General features: G+C 66.2%; 6 protein-coding genes across 6 annotated transcripts in view; 2 read left to right on the forward strand and 4 right to left on the reverse strand.

Annotated features, from left to right (window-relative positions):
• Positions 1–2235, reverse strand: part of EMIHUDRAFT_456543 (glutamate-5-semialdehyde dehydrogenase) — a 2853-nt gene extending 618 nt beyond the window's left edge. The window contains exons 1-7 of the mRNA XM_005782941.1: positions 1518–2235; positions 1379–1442; positions 999–1137; positions 649–734; positions 539–563; positions 430–470; positions 214–331 (exon numbers count right to left, since the gene is read on the reverse strand). Coding sequence (XP_005782998.1) covers positions 214–331; positions 430–470; positions 539–563; positions 649–734; positions 999–1137; positions 1379–1442; positions 1518–2218 — 1174 coding nt within the window. The 5' untranslated portion in view covers positions 2219–2235. The remainder of the gene's footprint in view (positions 1–213; positions 332–429; positions 471–538; positions 564–648; positions 735–998; positions 1138–1378; positions 1443–1517) is intronic.
• A 3482-nt stretch (positions 2236–5717) lies between these two features.
• On the reverse strand, positions 5718–5933 carry EMIHUDRAFT_49580 (hypothetical protein; the record flags this gene model as incomplete). The annotated part of the gene is made up of 1 exon (XM_005782942.1): positions 5718–5933. A coding segment is annotated over one exon (216 nt), but the record flags the coding sequence as incomplete, so codon positions are not given.
• Positions 5934–7832: 1899 nt separating this feature from the next.
• Positions 7833–8348, forward strand: EMIHUDRAFT_113225 (hypothetical protein; the record flags this gene model as incomplete). The annotated part of the gene is made up of 1 exon (XM_005782943.1): positions 7833–8348. One exon carries the CDS (start codon positions 7833–7835, stop codon positions 8346–8348), a length of 516 nt encoding a protein of 171 aa, XP_005783000.1.
• Positions 8349–9534: 1186 nt separating this feature from the next.
• Positions 9535–11386, reverse strand: EMIHUDRAFT_113226 (hypothetical protein; the record flags this gene model as incomplete). The annotated part of the gene is made up of 3 exons (XM_005782944.1): positions 9535–9804; positions 10043–10105; positions 10859–11386. The coding sequence occupies 3 exons, from the start codon at positions 11384–11386 to the stop codon at positions 9535–9537; spliced, it is 861 nt and encodes a 286-aa protein (XP_005783001.1).
• A 110-nt stretch (positions 11387–11496) lies between these two features.
• EMIHUDRAFT_442486 (hypothetical protein) lies at positions 11497–13445 on the forward strand. The gene is made up of 5 exons (XM_005782945.1): positions 11497–12349; positions 12571–12613; positions 12711–12823; positions 12905–12972; positions 13014–13445. Exons 1-5 carry the CDS (start codon positions 11517–11519, stop codon positions 13292–13294), a joined length of 1338 nt encoding a protein of 445 aa, XP_005783002.1. The 5' UTR covers positions 11497–11516; the 3' UTR covers positions 13295–13445.
• Positions 13446–18391: 4946 nt separating this feature from the next.
• Positions 18392–19301, reverse strand: EMIHUDRAFT_456545 (hypothetical protein; the record flags this gene model as incomplete). Its single annotated transcript, XM_005782946.1, has 3 exons — positions 18392–18782; positions 19058–19187; positions 19255–19301. 3 exons carry the CDS (start codon positions 19299–19301, stop codon positions 18417–18419), a joined length of 543 nt encoding a protein of 180 aa, XP_005783003.1. The 3' UTR covers positions 18392–18416.
• Between the last annotated feature and the right edge of the window lie 837 nt (positions 19302–20138).

The raw sequence follows: 20138 nt of genomic DNA on the forward strand, positions 1-20138 counted from the left end.
GGGGGGGGGGGGGGGGGGCAGCTCTCGGGCGGCAGCTGCTGGGGCGGCGGCTGCTGGGGCGGCGGCTGCTGGGGCGGCGGCTGCTGGGGCGGCTGCTGCTATGGCGGCGGCTGCTATGGCGGCGGCTGCTGGGTCGGCGGCCGCTGGGGTCGGCGGCTAGATCGCACTCGTCTTGGCTGCTGCGTCTCGGCGGTCTCTCGGCGGTCTCTCGCACGTTGACAAAGACCCCTGCCGAGTCGACAAACTGGGTGAAGAACCGTACGGAGGCCGGGTCGGCGGTGACGATGGCGTCGGTGTGGTGCGACGAGTGCGAGTTGATGTGTCCGACGGCCTGGGGGGCGGAGGGCAAGGGCAAGGAGGCTCGCGTGGCGAGGGAAAGGAGGAGTGAGAAGGCAGCTCCCCCCCTCGGGGAGTCTGACGCAGCCGCGCCTCGACCACGTCCGCCACGACCTTGACCGCCATGGTGAGGCCTGCAGGAAGGGAGCGAGGAGGGTCCGAGGAGGGCCCCAGGCGGGGTCGGCTGCCGGGGGGGCGAGGCCTCCAAACTCGGTGCGGTAGTCCGCCTGCGAGGAGAAGAGAGGGGGGGGGGGGGGGGGGGAGGTGCGCGGAGGTCTCGCACCCTCCGCCGCAAAGGCGGGCGGGAAGCACCTCGCTCGCTCTGACGACTCCGCCCGCCGGCAGCCCCGCAGCGGCGAGAGCCTCGCTCGACCTCGTGTCGCACTTGAGGGTGACGCCTGCGGGTGGCCAGCCGCGGGGGCAAGTCGCTCTTTGGCTTCGGCGTCGGCAGAGGTGCGGGAGGGGTGTGTGTGAGAGGAGTGTGTGAGAGGAGTGTGTGAGAGGTGTGAGAGAGGTGTGAGAGAGAGGTGTGAGAGAGGTGCGAGAGAGAGGTGTGAGAGAGAGGTATGAGAGAGGTGTGAGAGAGAGGTGCGAGAGAGGCGTGAGAGAGGCGTGCGAGGGGCGTGAGGGGTGTGTGCGCCGCCCCCGCCGCCGCCTCGCGCCTGCGGCGATCAGCTCCTGCGCCACCCCCCTCCACGTGGGCGAGGAGAGGAGCGAGGCGTGCAGCAGCAGCGTCTCTGCCGCGTTGCACGCGACGGGGTAGTCCGTCTTGGCGTCGAGCACGACGCGCCGCGCAGTCGCCTGTGCCAACGGCTCGGAGAAGGGTGCGGGAAGGGTGCGGGAAGGGTGCGGGAAGGGTGCGGGAAGGGTGCGGGAAGGTCCGAAGAGGGTGCCCGAGAGAGCATGTGCAGGCGGCGCCTCGTCTGCCGGTGGCGCCGCCCTCGAGGTGTCTAGGAGCGTGTCCAGGGGGTGTCTAGGAGGTGTCTAGAGGAGGTGTCTCGGAAGTGTCCAGGAGGTGTCTCGGAAGTGTCTGGAGCGGAGCCTCGTCTGCGGTAGCGTCGAGGTAGACGGCGCAGATGCCGTCGGCGTGGCCGAGGACCGGGATCCTATCAAGTACTCATCGCTCGTTGTGAGTGAAGCATCACCTCCCTCTCCCCCCCACCTCCCCCACCCACTAGCTCCTCGTGTTGTTGATGATGTGTGACACGAGAGCGTTCGAGCCGCGAGGCACGATGAGGTCGACCTTGCCGTGCATCCCGAGCAGCGCAGAGACCTCGTCACGCGAGGCGACGAGCTGCACCGCCGCGCTCGGCACCGCGCCTCCGCCGTCCGCCTCGGCGGAGCGACCCGACTCGGCCTCGGCAGCGGCCAGGCCGGCTTGGATGGCGGACACTATCGCGGCGTTGGTGTGGGCCGCCTCCTTGCCGCCCTTGAGGATGAGCGCGTTCGCCGACTTGATCGCGAGCGCCGAGATCTGGACCGCCGCGTCCGGGCGCGACTCGAAGATGACGGCCACCACGCCGATCGGGCACGCCACCCGGTAGAGGTCGAGGCCGTCGTCGAGCCGCGTCGCGAGTTGCACCGCACCGACCGGGTCGGCGACGGCGCGCACCTCGTCGAGCTTCGCAAGCATCGCGTCAAACTTCTTGCCGCGCACCTCCAGCCGGCGCAGCAGCGGCGCGTCTAACTGCGCCTTTGTGGCCGCCGCGATGTCGAGCGCGTTCGCGGCCTCGATGACGGCGCGCTGGTTCTCGAGCTGCTTTCGGACGGCAGCGAGCGCCGTGTCACGCGCCGCCGCGTCGAGCCCACCCATGGTCAGGGCGGCGCGCCGCGCGTCCGACGCGACCGCGTCGAGTCGCGAGCCTTGGTTGCTGGAGCTCATTCAGCCGCTAGCAAGAGTGTGGACTCCAAAAAAATAGACCCTCGCTTCACGGCGCTTTCCCTGCGAACTGTGCCGTCCTCCCATCCCTCCCTTGGGTTGTCTGTTTTCTTTCTTTCTTTCTTTTCCCTGCGAACGCGCACCCCCTGGGCTAGGGCTCTCCTGCCCGTAACCCGATGCCAATCATCCGGCGGCCCGCTGGGTGCGCTTCTGAGCTCCCTGGCCCTGGATGTGCGGTTAATGACTGCACTCCAAGTGCTCCAAGTGTGCCGCGCAGCTATGAACAGGAGCGAGTCCGCGCTGCGCTAGGCTCAGACGGCGAAAAAAGAATTCTTTTTTATAGTGCCCTGTACTACATGTTTACACCCACGGCGCCCCGCTCGAGGCGGAGGCGGTGCCAACGGGAACGGGAAGCGGCGTCGACGGCGTCTGCGAGGGAAGGTTAGGCTTGGCGTGGAAGCGCGAAAACAGAAAGTCGATCTCGAACGGGCCGGGGACCTGAGTGGGAGGAGAAGCCGGCGTGAGTGAGCTCTTCTCCCGCCGCACAGGCCGCCTTCTCCGGACCGGGCGTGGGGGCAGGGGACGGCACCTCGTAGAATGAGGCCTGGCCCTCGATTGCGCCCTCGCCCATCGCGGACGTGGTGAACTCGCCGTCGTCGGGGTAGACGTCAGTCTTGCCGTTTCTTGGCTCCGGGGAGGAGAAGGACTGGCCAAAGATGCCTACAGGAGCTCGCGCGAGCGTTCGACTCCGCGCGGGACGGCCGAGGCCTCGCTGTCAGCAAGTAGTCGCCATGAGGCAGATTCCGCTGCACATAGTCGCCGCGCAGCGTGAAGCTGACATCTAGGCGGTGCTCGGGGCCCTTGCGTGCCTGAGTCGGCGCGCCGGCGACCTCGACGGTCAGATTGCCGGCGGTGAAGGACGCGCGCGACATGTCGACCTTGATCATGAGCTGCTCGCAGCCCTTCTGCCCGCCCTTACCCAGCTTAAAGCGGTGTCCGCCGCAGGTCCCGGTCACCACGTCCCATCCCCAGTTATTCTCCCCCAGACTCGACGCCCAAAAGGAGACGTTGGCCCACTTGCGCTTGGAGCCACCCACGAGGGCCACCAGGTGCATCTCGGTCACAAAGCTCCCGTGCACGATGAGCGGCGCACTGCCGTCCAGCTTCCGGTCGAGCGGGAAGGTCGCATTCTCCGTCTTGAGATTGACGGCGAGGCCGGGCGCCGAGAAGAAGGTGTAGATTTGGCCGTGCCGGCCCCTGAAATCGGCGCGTCCGCCGTGCGCAAAATGCAGATGCGGGTCCTGTTCGACGCCAACGAAGGCGTCGACGGAACTGACGTTCACCGCAGCGACCGTGAAGCCTGCAGCTCCTCCGGTAATGCCTGGGTAGCACATCTCGTCGTCAATCTCTACGTCTGCGCTGCCAGTTCGGGCGCCAACGTAGAAGAGCTGGTGTTCGAGCGCTGTCTTGCTCGAGCCGCTGATAAGTCGCTGATAGGGCGCCTCTGCGCGCGCGACGCTAGAGATCGTGACCAGACACCTTGAGCACTTCTTGTAATCGGTGCAGTCGAGGGGTATGTCCGGTCCCTGATCGGGATTGCCCGCAAGAGTGCCGGCAACGGTGCGGAAGCTGTCGATTGCCACCTGCGGAGGGCGTGCTACAGTGCTGAGCCGTTGACGATACACTATCTAGTGGATGCAAGCGGCCACCGGCAGCTGGCCCAGGGGCAAGTCGTTGGTTAGTCTGATCACGCCGCAGCTGGTCTGGTTGACGCAGTGCTCCGACGCCTCGAGGGCAAAGGAGGCGCCGGAGCCGTCGATTTCCTTGAAGCTCTGATACTCGAGCAGTCCGACAAAGTTCTCGGGCGTCAGTGCTGAAGTCATGGCCTGGATCGAGCCGGCGTAGGCTGGCGTGAGTCCCTCGGCTCGGCCAGTCTATCAGGGAATGCGATTTGGCCCGCCCTCCCCCTCCTGGGCGCGCTAGTATCCTGGAGAAAGACGACCATCTGCGAGTCCTTCAGGAGTTGAGCGTGGACAGGTTCTGCAGGCACGCATGACGTCGCGCTAAGATCGCTTGGATTGTCGTGCCAACAAGCTCTGGGGCGAAACGATAGGTTTTCGAGGCAAACATCCATGTTCACCTATTCGACGATGATGCGCGTGCAGTGCCTCTACGCTGGAGGTGCTGAATCTTCGCTGCGGTCTATCTCGCCGTGTCGCCAATCTCGATTTGATTGGGGTTGCAATCATTCTCCCCCGGGCACATATGGACGACCAGGGCAGCAGAGGCTGAGCAGACGGTCCTCACATTTGCCACGGTCGGGTCATCAGAGAGCAGCAGCGCAGGCGAGTTTGCTGCAGCATACGACATCATGGGGTTCGCCGGCAGGTACAAGGGCTGTGTCATGACGGATCCGGCGGGCGGCCCGTACAAGGGCTGCGTCATGGCGGTACCAGCCCGCGCCTGCGGTTCTGCCTCTGCTCGTACTAGTGCTTGTTCGGCCGTATAATAGTTGCTGACGAATGATGAGTCACGCGGGAAAGAAGAGGCGCGCGGCCACACAGCACGTAGAGCAATACACTCGAGGGGCCAAAAAATACGCCGCGAGGAGGGCGGAGTTGCGCCGAGAGGCGGGAGAAGCCGCGAGAGCAAGGGAGGGGGATCGGCAGGCGGCGGCGGCGTGCATCGCAGAACGAGGCAGAGAAGAGCGACGCGACAGCGAGGATGAAGCGACAGGAGAGAGAACTACGAGAGTGGGACGACAGCGAGGTGGCATGAAAGGTTGCGCTGCTGGAGCACGCTGGGCGTGGTTCTGTTGGCGGTGTCCCATTTCCCAGTGGTGGGAGTATTGGGTGAGGGAAAGGGATGCGCGTCCCTGCGTCGATGTCTCACATCTCACATGCTCACAAGTCAAACTTGGACATGCACATATGCACATGCAGTTGGACATGGATGGACACATGGACATTGTCCATGTGAAAGATGTGTCCAACACCAGTCATGCCGATCTCGCGCGCGCGGGGCTCTTCGCGACTCTCTTGTCTCTCGCGTCACAACGGCCCGTTGGTTGACAACGCGTCCTCTCGTCGACGTCGTCGTCACGCACTCTGCGCGAGAATTTGTAGTAACAACCAATAGAAGCTAACAGTGTGGGGAACAGCAAGCCCGGTCACTTGCTCTTGGCGGCCGTCCTCTTCCGCGCCTTAATCTGTGCCAGCTGCGACGGCGCCAGGCTCGCCGTCTGGCCGCGCGCCTTCGCCTTGACGCCCTTCTTGTTTGCCTCGCCCGCCTTGCCCTTCTTCGACGCGCCGCCCTTTCGCTGCTTGCCGATGCCGCCCTTGGCGCGCGCCTTCGCCTTGGCGCCCGCCGCGATCTTGTGCTGGAGCCGCAGTGCCGCCGCTTGCTTGTTCTTCCAATCCACGCCGCCGCCGCCGCCGCCCCGGCCGCCCTTGGCCGCTCGCTGCGCGGCGCTCGCCGCCGCCGCCGCGCTCTTGCAGCGCTGCACGCGGATGGTTCGTCCTGCGAGCGTCGTCTCGTGCCGCGCGAGCGCAGCCTCGACGCCAACCTTGTCTGCGAAGGTGACGTAGCCGAAGCCCTTGCCCTGCTGCGTCTGCGGGTCGCGGATCAGGCGGACCGCCTCGACGGAGCCGAGGGAAGAGAATGCCTCCCACACGGCCTCCTCCTGCAGGTCGAAGGGGAGGTTGCCGAGGAAGACGCTCCGCTTGTGCGTCGTCGCTCCCGTCGCGCCGACCCCTCCCTCCGCACCCGCCGCGCCGCTCGTCGCGCCGCCCGACGGCGGCGCCGCCCGGTCTACGCGCAGGTGGCGGCCAAAGGCGAGCTGGGCGTTGGTGGCGACGGCCGCCTCGACGGGCGCGGCGTCGGCAAAGACGACGTAGGCGTTGACCGCGTCGCGCACCGCCGTGTTGACCGCCTTCTTGATGACCGCCGCGCGCTGCTCCAGCTTGAGGTTTGCAGACGCGACCGAGCGGATGCGGACCGACTCGACGCGGCCAAAGGCTCCAAAGTGCTTCGCGACCGCCTTGCGCGACGTGTCCGGAGGCAGGTTGCCGACGAAGACGGTCCTCGCCAGCCGATCCGGATCGTCGCCCGCCCGCTCCGCAGCTTCCGCGCCCGCCTCTTCGCTCTTCTTCGGCGCCTTTTGCGCCGCACGCGATGCCGCAGATGGCGGCGCCGGCGCAGGCGCCGGCGCGGCGGCGTTGCGGGCGCGAAGGAGCGCCTTGCTGGCGGCCATTGGGTCTGACTTCACTCCGAGCATCGCGGCAGCCGCGGCTGCCGTCCGCGCCGCCGCCGCCGCCTCGACTGCTGCAGGCGACTTGCTGCGCCGGCGTTTGCGAGATGGTGACGCCGGCTTTGAGGTGTCGCCCGACGTTGAGTTGTCCGCAAAGAGGTTCGCCACGGCCTCGTTGGGGGCGCTGGAGCTGGAGTGCAGGGTCGCCAGGATGGACATGGGGAGTAGCTACGAGGCTGATCCAGGCGTAACGCCAGCACAGCGAGGCGCCCACGTACGAGACGACAGAGCCGCGTCGACTGCCGGAGGAATAAGAATTTTACGTCGCGCACGGGAGAGCCGTCCTCCCATCCCTCCCTTGGGTTGTCCGTTTTCTTTCTTTTCTTTCTTTTTCGGGATGCGCCGGGGAGGCGTTGTTGGAGGCTAGGACGCAAGCGTCCGTCGCCTTTTTCAAACTCGGGCCCCACTCCGCTACGCTCCGACCCGCCCGAATTTGGAGGGCCATGCATGAAGTTTAAGGTGTTGCTGCGCAAAAGGGGCGGGGCGCGGGCGTGTGCGGCAGGCCGAGAGCTCTTTTTGGAGATCAGACCCCTTTCGATGGTTCATGTTTTCTATGTCTATCTACCTACGAGCGATGCATTTCAACCCGTCCGCTCCCTCCCGCCGCTTTCCCTTTCGCCCTCCGCCCTCGCCCTCCGCCCTTGCCCTGGCCGGCCTGGGGTCGAGGCCTGGGGGCATCTCTTCATCATCACACGCCAAGAGGGAGGGAAGTGGACGGGGCACAGACCCTCCCACCATTTTTTTGTGTATGTAGCTCTTACGAACATACCCGAGGGTGAACTGCTGACAGGGTTTGCGATGAGGAGCGATCCGAACGCGGCATTCGGGTGATTAGATCACTACCGCCGTAACGCAAGAGCACTGCGACGGATCGGGCTCATGCTAGCATCCACCTCGCGGGCCGACGTTCTGGCCCAGCGAGGCTGCTGCGGATTTTGCCGCATATCTCTTAAGTGGCGGCCAGAAGATCCGCCCTGGGATCTTCGGCGCAGGGCGCCGTCACCGGCCCCATGAGCCCCCTACGAGGCCATTCAGTGCTCATGTGGCACGACCTGAGCAGGCCTAGCAATGCCTCGGGCCGAGCGGCGCCCAGAATTGTTGGTGCTGGCCAGCAACGTGGCCGGCGAGTGCCGTCGTTGCATTGGTGGCGACCACCGCTGAAGCGGTCAGCAGGTGGGAAGGCATCGCTCTCTTTGTGAGGGTATTGTACGTATTCATTGTCTGGTCAATACTTCTGCCTCACACGACACACGCCAATAGATCCAGCATCGATACTTGACTATTGCGAGTCCCGCGCTTTTAGGATCAATGCCGACCAACCTCGTGATGAGCTATTCCGTGACGGCGAGCAAGAACGGCGCAACCTCACGGCGCTTCCTGCTGTACCTTAGCATCATCTCGTCCTGTTTCTTCCTCGTCGCCGACTACATCCTCTCACTGACGCCCATAATGGTGACGGCAGCTGCATTGATCTGGGTGGGCATCGCCATGTGCTGGGACATGCTGTGGCATGGCCGCCGCCGTTTGCCGAGGGGAGATTACCTCGTCATCTGGCTGATGGTTCTCGTGGACGTCGCCAAGGGTCCAGATCTGATGCTGCTTGTTGGCCTCGCCGTCACCTCGATGCAGCTAGCCTTTCGGCTCTCTGCGATCCGTGTGTTTGACGCGGAGCACACGAGTCGCACGGAGCGAAGCTCAACACTAAACGCGCTGGGGAGGGATGCAGTGCTGGAGGCCGACGGCGAGAAGGTTTTGATCCTGCACCTCGCGCGCGGCCCCAACTCCTGCGACCCCGGCATGGAGGACCGAGCGAGGCCTCGCTGAGACTTTCCCGTGAATAGGCCTCCTCTTCTTCGGCACGGCCTTCCAGATCCAGGAGAGGGTGGAACAGCGCCTGTCGCAGGCGCCGCAGGCGGGCGCGGCGGCCCGCCTGGAGTTTCTCGTCCTTGATCTGACGGAGGTCGAAGACTCTGAAATAAGTGGGATCAAGGTCTTGCACTTCATCGTCCACGAGCTGGCAGAGTCGCACGGATTTGGTGTCGCCTTTGTTGGCTTGCAGGAGAAGGTCAGGAGGCGGATACGTCGATTTTTCGAAGGGGAGGAGATGACCTTTACCTTCGCGAACATGAACGAGGCGCTGCGATTTGTCGAGAAGCACTTGTTTGTGCAGTTCCTCGCCGCGCATGGCGGCGATTGCGCGCATCTGCAGGGCACGGCACGGAATCGCGATCTCACGAGCCTGAGGGCACTGGTCCGGCGCGTGGTCGGTGACTCATGCTTCGCTCCCGTCGCGGACGACGTGCACAGCTGGTTGCACAATTACACGGGTGAGTACGACGCGGAACAGGTGCTGCCACGGCTGATGCAGGCGCTGGAGTGCCAACAGCTGAGGCGCGGCGACGACGTGTTCGTCACAACCGCACCCAATCGCCCTCTCATCAACGCCGACTTGGTGTCGCGGGCGCCCCTGGTCTGGGTGCTGGCGGGGCGTGTCGACTTGATCTCGAGTGCCAACAGCTGGCGCAGGAACATGAGCCAGCACGTTCCCGAGGTTGCTGGCGCAGGTCAAAGGCAGCTAAACCAGCCAGGCTCGGAGGTCCTGCAGATTGCCGAGGTGGAGCATTCCACGGATGTAGCTTGTGCGGGCCCACTCGACAGCTGCTCCCATTTCTTCGGTGCCTTCCAAGTGCCACCCGTGCGAGCACGGGTGGTGTCCGAACGGGCGACGGTGGCAGTGCTATCCTACGCCGCCTTTGCCGAATTGCCGATCGGCGTGCAGAGGATGCTGCAGCATTACACCACGAAGAAGATGTACTCTGCGAACGCGTTTGTAAATACCAGGTGAGATGTACACGCGCTATAAAAGGATAAAGCCGTATGGCGACGGCCCCCGCCGCCCCCCCCCCGCCACCGCCCTGGCCTAGGAGCTCTAGACTCTGCCAGCTGCCCTCCGCTCTCCTCCCTCTCACTCCTCTCGCCGCTCTCACTCCGCTAGAATCTCCTATCAGGGCTACAGACCCTCGAAAGCCTCGATGGTCAGCCGGGTCTGGCTGCGCATGCCCGCTACCTTGTGAGGGTAGAGCGGCTCCGCGCGGACGGCGTTGTTCAGCCGCCAAGTGTCGGCGGCGGCGGCGGCGGCGACGGCGTTCCACGTGGCCGCCAGAGCGAGCAGCGCGCCGGCGGCGGGCGCGACGTCGGAGTACTGCTTGGCGGCGTAGAGGGCGGAGAGGCAGACGAGGGCCGAGCCGGGCACCGCGGCGCCGACCCTCCCCTCTGCGGCCTGCGCGGTGCGGAGCGTGTCCTCGAGGCAGAGGTGGAGGGCGAGCCAGAGGAGCACCTGCGGGGCGGTGTCGTGGACGCGTCGTGGACGTGTCGTGGACGTGTCCTCTTCGAGGCGAGAGGCGGAGGCGGTCGAGCGGAGGGCGGCGGCACGGGGTCGTGTGATGTCCCTCGCAAGACTCTCGGGTCTCCTTGGGGTGCTCTCGGGTCCTCTGGGGTGCTGTCGGGGGGCCTCGCACCGGGTCGTTGAAGTGGCCCTCGTTGAGCCGTCCCGTGGAGGAAGAGTAGACGAGACACGACGCCTGCGCGCGACGGGCGGCGGAGAGGGGCCGCTCGGCCAGCGTGCCGCCGGGGCGGCGAGCCTCAGCGAGCGGTGTGAGGCGACCAGCGCGTGCAGCGGCGCGATGGCGGCCGCCCGCGCGAGGGAGAGTGAGTCTGCGGCGGAACAGGGTGCGGGCGGGGCGAGGTGAGGTGTGCGGGGCAGAGGCGAGGGGCCGAGCCGGGTGTTGGGAGGGAGCGGAGGGAGCTGAGGCACGCGTTGGGGCGGAGGCGGAAAAGGGAGGGGAGGCAGAGAGGAGAAGAGGCGGAGAGTCGGAGAGAGGTGGGGAGGAGGCGGAGGAGGCGGAGGAGGCGAGAGAGAGGAGGCGCGGGCGCCTTCAGAGGGCGCCCAAGAGGGCGTGATGGCGGCGGCGGCGGCTGCGGCTTGCCGGGCTCGCGACTCAAAGTAGAGCCGGAGTCGCGCCTGTAGCATCTCCGCCTGCAGAGGGGCGGCGCTGCGGCGGTCCGGTGCGAGTGTCGTGGGGAGGGGCGCGAGGTTGGCTGCAATTCTGCCGGCATCGTGCGGTCGACGGAGAGGCCGCGCGCCTGTCCGTTGCGAGGCGGCGAGTGAGGCGTGGGCGGAGAGAGAGCGCGCGCTGAAACACACATACACACACACACACACACACACACAGGGAGAGAGAGAGAGAGAGAGAGAGAGAGAGAGAGAGAGAGAGAGAGAGAGAGAGAGAGAGAGAGAGAGAGAGAGGAACGGCAGGGCGGAAGAGGGTCGCCACCTCACACTCTGCCCGCAGCTCCGTCTTCTTCATCGGCTTGCCGCCGCCGCCGTCCGGCCGGAGGGCAGCCTCGAGCGCCTCGTCCTCGGCCGCCGTCGCCGTGACGCGCTCCTCTGGCGCCGAGTCGTCGAGCGAGCTGAAGACGCGCGAGCGCAGGCTGATCGCGAGGAAGACCCCGCCCGCCGCCGGCGCCGGGAGAGGGCCGAGCGGCGAGGCGTAGCCCGCTGAGTCGAGGACGCCAAAGGCGAACGTTAGCGCGATCAGCTGCATCAGCACCGCGAAGAAGTACCGCCCCAGAGCGCCGAGGTCCAGCTGCTGGCCCGCGTCGTCGGCCGCGGCGAGCGCCATGCAGCAGGGTGAGGAGCGGCCGGCGGAAGCACGCTGCCTCGACGGGAGGGCAACGTCGACGCCGCGCGGGACGGCGACGAGCCGCCGCGTGGCGAGGGGTAGGGGCTGCGTGGGTACCGCAGACTGCAGCCCGTGCACGGAGGCGAGGGCGGTGCACGCGAGGAGCAAGAGCACTTTCATTGCTGGGGGCCGCAGAAGGAAAGAACCACGCAAATTGCCATAAAAAAGCGAGTAAACGTACGACAAAAAACCCTTAGCACAAATTTCTTCTTTCGTAATGAATGCACCGAGAGGTGCGGCGTCGGTGCGCATGCGGCTCGGCTTGGCTTTGCTGTGCTGCGCGCTCGCTGAGCGCGCCTGCGGTCTGGCGTCGCTGCAGCCGCCGCGGCTGAGCCGCCGCGCGCGCCGTGCCGCCGCGCCGCTGCTCCGCGAGGTCAACGTCGCGGACCTGCCGCTGCGGCCGCCGATGGCGCCGGCGACGCTCGTGGAGCATGAGCCGGAGGCGGCGGCGGCGGCGGCGGCGGTGGGGCCGGCGGTGATTGAGGAGGGCGACGACGACGAGGAGGAGGCCGGCTTCGAGGAGGCGAGCGTGGTCGTGCTCGACGAGACGGAGGACGAGCGGAGAGCGAGAGTCAAGGCTGAGATGGACGCGGCGGTCATCGGCGACGCCAACTCCAAGGTTGTGATGGAGCGGCTCAAGGGGCAGGAGGACGACGACGGCGGCCTGGCGGCCCTGCTCGGCTCCTTCCTCGTCTTCCTCGACCCGACCGGCACCGTGCGGCGGCGGCTGTGGACGCGCGCCGACTTCATGCACATCCACGCGGTGAGCGGGGCGTACTTTCTGTTCCTCGGGATCCCGTGGCTGGTCTACTCGCACGTGACCAACGCGCTCGACACCTCCGTCCCGATGGCCACCTCGGGCCCCTTCCTCACCTCTCTCCTCGTGGCCGGCCTGGTGAATGCGCTGTCTGCGGTGCCTATGTCAAAGTTCAACTCGAACAAGATGCTCGACATGCGCGACCTAAAGGCGAACGGGTTCACGTTCGGCGGGACCGGCCTGACCACCATGTGCCTCTACATCGCCTGGTGGTTCAGCGGCGACTACCCCGACTTCCTGCGCCCCTTCGATATTCCTATCTTCCTGCGCCCGCCGACAGATGCGGACAGAACCCCCCCCCCCGACCGAATCCGCAGCGCCGTTTCTGCACTCCGTTGCACCGCCCGCGGCTCTAGCCGCCGCGCCCGGCCGCCCCTGCACTCGCACGGTCCTCCGGTCCCACCCCGCTCTCCTCCTCTCCCAGGGGCTGGGCCGCCGTGTGTGCGGGCTGTGAAGAGCGTCTCTTCACACCTCTAGCTGTGAACAGGTTCTGGGCCCTCGTGTGCGCGGGCACGACGGCAAACTGGGAGGTCGCCCCTCGCCCCCACCCCCTCACCCTCACCCTCACCCTCACAATTCGCAGCCGCCCTGACCCCGCCCCCGCCCCCTGCCGCCCTGCCCCTGCAGGTGATGCTGCAGCAGAACTTCCAGGCTAACGAGCGGAGGAGGGTCAAGGTCCCCGAGAAGGAGATGCGCCAAAAGGCCATCCTCTACCGGCTCGCCTCGTGGCCGAACCTGACGCGCCCTCCTCCCCCCCCCTCGCCGCGGCCTGGCTGGCGGCGCAGTCCCGCCTGACTCCCTCCAACACACGTGTCGCCTAGGCAGCTCTCCTTCATGTACTCGATCCCGTTCGGGGGCGCCGCCTCGCTGGGGCAGGGCCCTGTGCTGCGTGCGTTTCTTTCCCCCCGATGTGTGTTTCTTTTTGTCTAGGCGCCGCCTGGCTGCAGCAGTGCACGGCGCAGTGGCCGATGCAGAGCACGCCCATGTACCACTACGGCATCGCCTCGGCGATGGGGTACGCGCTCTCGATGTTTTCAGAGACGCTGCGCGACCGCAAGCTCGTCACGCTCGAGCAGGACTTGCTCGTCCTCATCGTCGGCTTCACCTTCCCGATGGTGTCGGTGCTGCTCGACGGGCTCACGTACGGATCGGCAGTCACGATCAGCCCGCCAGAGTACTGGGCCCTGTTTGGCTTTGGCCACCTCGGGTGAGCTATCTGCTGTGAGAAACCTTCTTGCGACTCTATCTGATGGCGAGTTTTGGGGCTCACGTCGTGTGGGGCATAGCTCTATGGTGTGCGTCTCTGCGCGGGCCTCGCTTAGGCGCTCTCTCTAGATACAAACGCGCGCGCCATGTATCTTACCCGCTTTTCGGGCAAACCAATATGCAATAACCATCGAGCTGCATTGTCGATTTTTACTTGACGGGCGCATGGTTGCATCATGGCATGGAGGCATCACATCTCCATGCGCCCGCGGGGTCAAGTCGGACACGGAGCCAGTCAGCGCGGGTAGGGAGTAGGGTCGGCCTCCACAGGACCGCAGGACCCTCTCAAAAGTATAGAATATAGAAAAGAAAATAGCTTTCCGGCTCGAAAAGGGACGCACGAGGCAAATCTGATGTTGGAGAGTTCCAGTAGGAGCGAGGCCTCTTCCGTTGGGGGACCGAGTGAATAGGAAACGAGAATTTCCCATTGTGTCCCCCTCGCGCGCGAGCGTGACACTGCACTTGGCGCCGAGCGGCCGCGGCTCAGACCTTGTGCAGGCCTACCCTCATATTGGTCACGCCGGTCCGGACCGATGGCGCTCGGTGTGGAGCAAGCAAGACCCCCCCCCTCCCCATCGGCGCGCGCCCGACCTTTGAACGACCGCCAGGAGCACCAAGAGGACTCCTCATGGCTGCTTCCAAGTGGGCTTCGACCGGCCTCGGCTGGGGGGGCGGGTTGTCCCGGTTGCGGACGCCTTCTGCAGCCGCCTGCGCCCGTGACAGCACCCCAAAACTGCCCCCTCGGCGGCATACAGCACCTGCCACCCAGCCTCTTCCTCCTCCTCAAGGGCTGTACTATAGGCCATATTGCGCCGCCTCCTACTGGCAGCCGGGCGGGCGCGCGCCGCGGGCGCCTCGGCGCGCGCACGGCTCGCAAAGTTCGAACGAGTGCTGCCGCCCGGCCGCCTCAAGGCTGCCGGACGGCAGTACTCGCCTCGCAAGGCGCGCACCGGCTGCTCTGGCTGCTGCGCCGGCTCGCCGGCTTCTAGAGAGAGGCTGCTGCTAAAGAGATCGCATCGCCTGTTCGCCTCTGCTCATCGCTCAGCGCACTGACTGATCGCGAGCGCGGAGGCGCGAGTTGCGCAGCGAACAATTCGGGGGTTGTTCGAGGGGTGCTATGAGTGCTATGTGGGGGCCTGGGGGAGGAAGGTAAGGTAAAAACGTCTATCCACACACACACGAGGTGGGACAGGAGGGGGGTGGGGGGGTGGGGGGGTGTAGAGCGCTGCCAGGGTAGTTGGTCACAGCGCCACAGCGGCAGCGCAGTGCAGTGACGGGGGGGGGAGGGGGCTTAGGAGCGGGCGCCGCGCGCCGGGCGGCGATTGGCCTGTGTGAGGGCGTGAAGAGGGGAAAAGCCGCCCTGCTTTTCTTTTTTACTATGTAAAGGCAGGCTTCGCAGAGGGGGAATCTGTACTCTCTTCTGTACTTTGAGGACGGGTACTTACAATATATAACGTCCCCAAAGTAGGGACTGGGGCTGCCGCGCCCACCTGCATCTCGGGGCACGGGTGGCAGCAGCGGATCGGGGCACACCTCAAATGACGTGTGACTTCTGGGGTTTGGCGATGCCGCCTACTACCAGAGCAACTAGATAGAGGCCGACGATTGGCGGTGGGGCTCCTCTCAGGGGACAGGGCTCCTCGGCACAAGGCGCGCCCCGGGGGCGATACTGACTTGGACTTGCGACACTGCAATGAAGTTGCAGGTTATAGACCAATGTTGTGCGACAGAAAAGAAATCTGTTTTTAGTCCTCGATTTGACAGGAAATCTGACAGAAAAGAATCTGTAGGGGCCGGGCAATGTACATGCCCGCAATGCCCGCCTCTCGCTCCCGCTCCAACGCACCGCTCCGCACGCCGCCGCCGCCGCTGTCTGCTGACAGCGCGCCGGGTGGTGAAGTCCCGAAGAACGTCCTCAAGGCCGCTACGGACGGCCGCGTGGGACCGGTGCGACTGTGGCTGAATGAAGGCGGGAAGGCCGACACTCTCGCTGAGCAACCCTCTGAGTTTCGCGGCCGTACGGTTCCATACACCCTGCTGATGCTCGCCGCACAGAACGGGCACGCGCAGATTGTCGAGCTCCTCCTGAAGCGTGGCGCACACATCAACCTGCAGAACAGTCTCGGCACCACTGCGCTGAGCGCTGCAGCCAACTGCGGCCGCGAGCGAATGGTGGAGATGCTGCTGCAGCACGGAGCGGAGGTAAACCCACAGGACTCCGCCGCCTGGCCGGCGCTGGCAACGGCTGCCCACGGCGGAAACGAGCGGGTGCTCGACCTGCTCCTGCGGCGTGGCGCGGAGATCGACCTGCAGAACAAGAACGGTGACACCGCACTGATTCTCGCCGCCTGCTTCAACCGCCCCGCCGTCGTGCTCCGCCTTCTGCGGGCGGGCGCAGACATGACGTTGCGCGATGCGGCGGGCAGGACGGCGCTGCAGTGGGCCAAGGCGAGGGGCCACGCCGAGTGCGTCCAGGCCTTCAAGACGTATATCGGGGAGGTGGCGACGGCGGGCCGGAGCAAGGCGCCGTCGGCTGAGGCTGGCGGCGCAGGCGCGGCGGTGGGTGCGAGTGCCGCGGCCTCTGCTTCGAGCGGCGAGGGCAGCGAGGAGGCCGAGCCGAGCGGCGGCGGTGCGGTGCCAAAGGAGGTTGTGGCAGCGGCTCGGCGAGGCGAGGAGGCGGCGGTGCTGATTTGGCTCGACGGCGGCGGGCGGGTCGATGCGACGTTCGTGCACGTCTTTTCGAACGGCCCTGAGAGCGGCATGACGCTGCTGATGCTCGCAATGATGAGGGTCCGGGAGGGGCTGGCCGAGGCGCTGCTCCAGCGCGGTGCGGATGTCTCGTTGCAGAACAGCAAAGGCAGCACCGCGCTGAGTTTCGCCGCCATTCATGGCCATGAGAAGCTGATCGAGTTGGCGTTGCGGCACGGCGCGGAGATCAATGTTCAGTGCCACTACGGCAACACTGCACTGATTTCTGCCGCTTTCTACGGCCACCTCGCCGCCCTCCTCTGCTTGCTGCGGGCGGGCGCAGACATGACGCTGTGCACCACGGATGGCTGGACCGCGCTGCAGCTGGCCAAGGAGCAGGGCCACACCGAGTGCGTGCGCACCCTCGCGGAGCATGCGGCGGCCGAGAAGGCGGCGGAGAAGGCGGCGGCGGAGGCGGCGTGGGCCGCGGGAGCGGCTGAGAGGGCGGCGCAGAGGGCGGCGGAGGAGAAGGAGGCGGCGCGGCACGCCGAGGAGCTGCTGGCGGAGGTCGAGGCGGAGAAGCGCGCCAAGGGCAAGAAGGGCAAGAAGAAGAAGAAGAAGGGCGGCGGGGCGGGCGGGGCTGCTGGGCCGTCGCAGGAGCCCGAGGAGGGTGCCCACGCGCCGTCGGAGGCAGACGCAGCCGAGGCGGCGAAGAAGGCCGAGGAGGCGAGGCTTCTCCTGCTTCTCGAGACGCTCACCGAGGAGAGGATGCGGCTCGGCATCACGCCGGAGAGCCAGGCGGCGGCGTCGGCAGAGGTGGCCGAGGCGGCGCGGCTGGCCGAGGAGGCGGAGGCGGCGGAGGAGGAGGCGGAGGCGGAGGACGAGGCTGCCGCAGAGGAGGAAGCGGTGACTGAGGCGGCGGCGGCGGCAGCGGCAGCGGCGGCGGCGGCGGCAGCGGCCGAAGCGGCGGCGGCCGAGGCGAAACTGGCCGCTGCCAAGGAGAGGCGCGCGGCCACTGCCGCTGCGAGGGCCAAGGCGGCGGCCGCCAGGATGGCGGTGGAGGCGGCTCAGCGCGCATGAGAGTGCGTACGCAACGCCAACGGGCATGCAGCAACAGTGAGCACAGAGTACCACGGGGGAGTGGAGGGGGGGGGGGGGGGTGCCCACTTCTTCCCGCGTGGCTTTTATCTTTATGAAAAGCGCGAGAGCGAGCGCCGACGGCCCAAATTATGAGCAGCAGCCCGCCTGGTCATGGGCCACTTGCCTACGTGCCCCCCCCCCCCCCCCGTCCAGTATTGACTATTGTTGCTCTCCGACGCCGCCGTGCCGAGCGAAACCTTTTCCTTCGAAGCTCAGCGACGTACGTAGCCGGGCGAGCGGAATAGGGCAGCCCTAGAGAGCAGCCATTCAATAGAGCCCGTGGTATAGTCGAGAGTCGATCGCCGGGGGCCGGCGCAGTGCTGCTCTGACCGCTCCGCCGGGCCGCCTCCGGGCGGGCCGCCGCCGCGGAGACGTGCACATAGGCAAGTTGGTATTTTCATATATGAACTTCAAAATACCATTGGCTAGTCTAATCCTACTCATCACAACTCGCCCCAGAAACACCCCCACACTATACTCTATAGGGTCATTGTGTAGCCCTGCTTAGAAGGAAAAGGTTTTCTGCAAGGTCCGTATGGCTCACCGTGTAGTCGGCCAAGCAAGAGAGACCCATGACCATCCCATGACTACATGGACCACACTCACATGTCTTTGCATGTAATTTTGTTACACCCTCATGGGGCACAAGAAAGAGGCTCTACGGGGTCTGTGTACGGTCTGTGCTGCTGTCGGGCTGTCAGCGCTGCTGTCAGACCACTGTGTGCTGTCGGGCTGTCGGGCAGCTGTCAGGCTGTCACGTTAGGGCCTGACAGCGACGGGACCCCTCGACTGTCAGACTCTGCTGTCAGACTGTCAGATACGTGCTGTCAGACTGTCGGAGAAAGTGCTGTCAGCGCTGTCGGGCTGTCGGGCACTGAACCACTGTCAGGCGCTGTCCGGGGTTTTGCTGTCAGGCTGTCAGACCAGGGCTCAGAGTCTTTGTTAGTATCGAGGTCTCGTGAGTTTTGGCACTGAGCGCCCGCCCTCTTTCTGGCCGCGTCCCTCCCCTGTCCTCTCAACTGCATTCCTCTTTTTTACATACATAAATATAACCAAAATATCCTCGGTCCCTCGGACCTCGCACGACCGCGTCGACCCGCGCCACCCCCACGCTCCACCCCCCCGCACCACCGGCCCCGCCGCGCGCCGGCACCCGGCACCCCCCGCACCCCCCGGGCCCTTACTGGGAGTCTCTCTACATGTATGCTTCTCCTCAGTAACAAATAACGTAAGGAAATCTCATTGTTTGTACACTAAGCGCCCATCCATGACCGGCGTCACCTGCAACGCCTCGGGCGCTCCCCCCGAGGCCGCCGAGTCTGCTGACGCCGCCGCCTCCTCTGCGGCGGTCAGTCTCCGCTCGAGCTTCGCGAAAAACGTCCCCACCCTCCTCTCGGAGCCTCCCTTCGGCTTGCCCCCGTTGACAAGCTCGATGATCTCGCCCTCGATAGACGCAACCGGCAATCCGTCGGCAGCATAGCTCGTCACGACGATGCGGCCAGCGTAGGTGAAAGTGCCTGCCGCACCGCGGCGCAGCTTCCAGAGGCCCTTGCGCTCGATCGCCCCGCCGACGCGGCCGGCCGGGCTGCGGCCAAACCCGTCCGCCTGAGGTCAGGGTCCGGCAGGTCACCACCTCTCCACAAGCCAGTCGAGGCGGGTCCCTCGGGGGGGGGGGCGGGGGGGGGAAGGCAAGGGGCCGACTTATCCCCTCGCCTCCCCGTCCTGCAGCCAACGCAAGAGAGCCCAGGCGTTTGCAAGTGCACAAGCGCGCCTTGATGATCCACGGCCCTAGGAAGTGTCTAGGAAGTGTCTAGGAAGTGTCTAAGTGCCTTGATGATCCACGGCCCCCGCCCGCTTCCCGCCTCGCCCGAGTACGCCACCGCGCCGCGCTCCGCGCTCTCCGCGCCGCGGAAGAGGAGCGTGCCTGCAGGAAGGTTCCGAGAAAGGTCCGGGAAGGCGCCGCGCTCTCTCCGCGCCGCGCGAGGAGGAGGCTGCCGCTCGTCCTCCGCCCTACGCACAGCCAGAGGTGTGAGGGGACGCGGGGCCGCGGCTTGAGGAGCGGAGAGGCGCAGCGCACGCGCCGCTGCCGCTGAAGCTCTCCTCAAGCCGCCACGCCCCTTTCATTGTCTGGATAGTGATCGCGTCCGACACTTGCTGCTGATATGAGGTGACGGGCGGAGGCGGGTTATAGAGCTGCTGCTGCTCGAACGCGACGTCCGACCGACGCGCAACCTCGAGAGCGTAGGCTGGCGGCGGCGTGGCGAGCGCGGGGAGCAGCGCAACAAGCGTGCTGCGCAGGTGGCGCCTGCGCGACGGCTGACTGCCGCGGCCGCCGCGGCCGCCGCCGCGCCGGCCGCGCGCGGCGCCTGTGGGCCGCGTGCCGCGGACGCGTCGTGGACGTGTCACGAGCCTCGACCGCAACGGTCGACCTCGGTCAATCTCGGCCAATCTCGGTCCACTCGGTCCATCTCGGTCCATCGGGCAGTCTCGGGCGAGACGAACCTCGCCCGCGGTGGCCGCCTCCGCTCGTCGCGGCTTCCGTGCCCCCCTCCCCCTCCCGCCGCTGCCTCCTCCGCGCGCGCCTGCCCTCCCCCTCCACGCTGTGGCCTCGCCTCCCGTCGCGCCCCGTGAGCGCCTGCTCCAGACGGGGCGACTGACCGCCACCAGCACCAGCCGAGAGAATGCGGCTGAGCGACACGATTCGGTGCTGAGAGCAAGGAGTGCGCATTCATTGCTACGGCCCGCCGCCTGCTTGAAGACGACCGACACGCGCGCCCCCGCGTTGGCGCCCCCCTGCGCCGCGAGAACCTATGCGAGGCAAAGCCGAGCCGCAGTGCCGGGGGGGGGCGGCGAGGCAGCCAAGGGGGGCGCCCCTTCCGCAGGGGTGCCGAGTGCTCGTACGCGTCGTTGCAGTGCCTCTCCATCGTCACCACGTCGCCCGAGAAGAGCGGGAGCACATGC

Source organism: Emiliania huxleyi, assembly GCF_000372725.1.
Source record: "Emiliania huxleyi CCMP1516 chromosome Unknown EMIHUscaffold_184, whole genome shotgun sequence".
In the NCBI taxonomy this organism is placed as follows: Eukaryota; Haptophyta; order Isochrysidales; family Noelaerhabdaceae; genus Emiliania; species Emiliania huxleyi.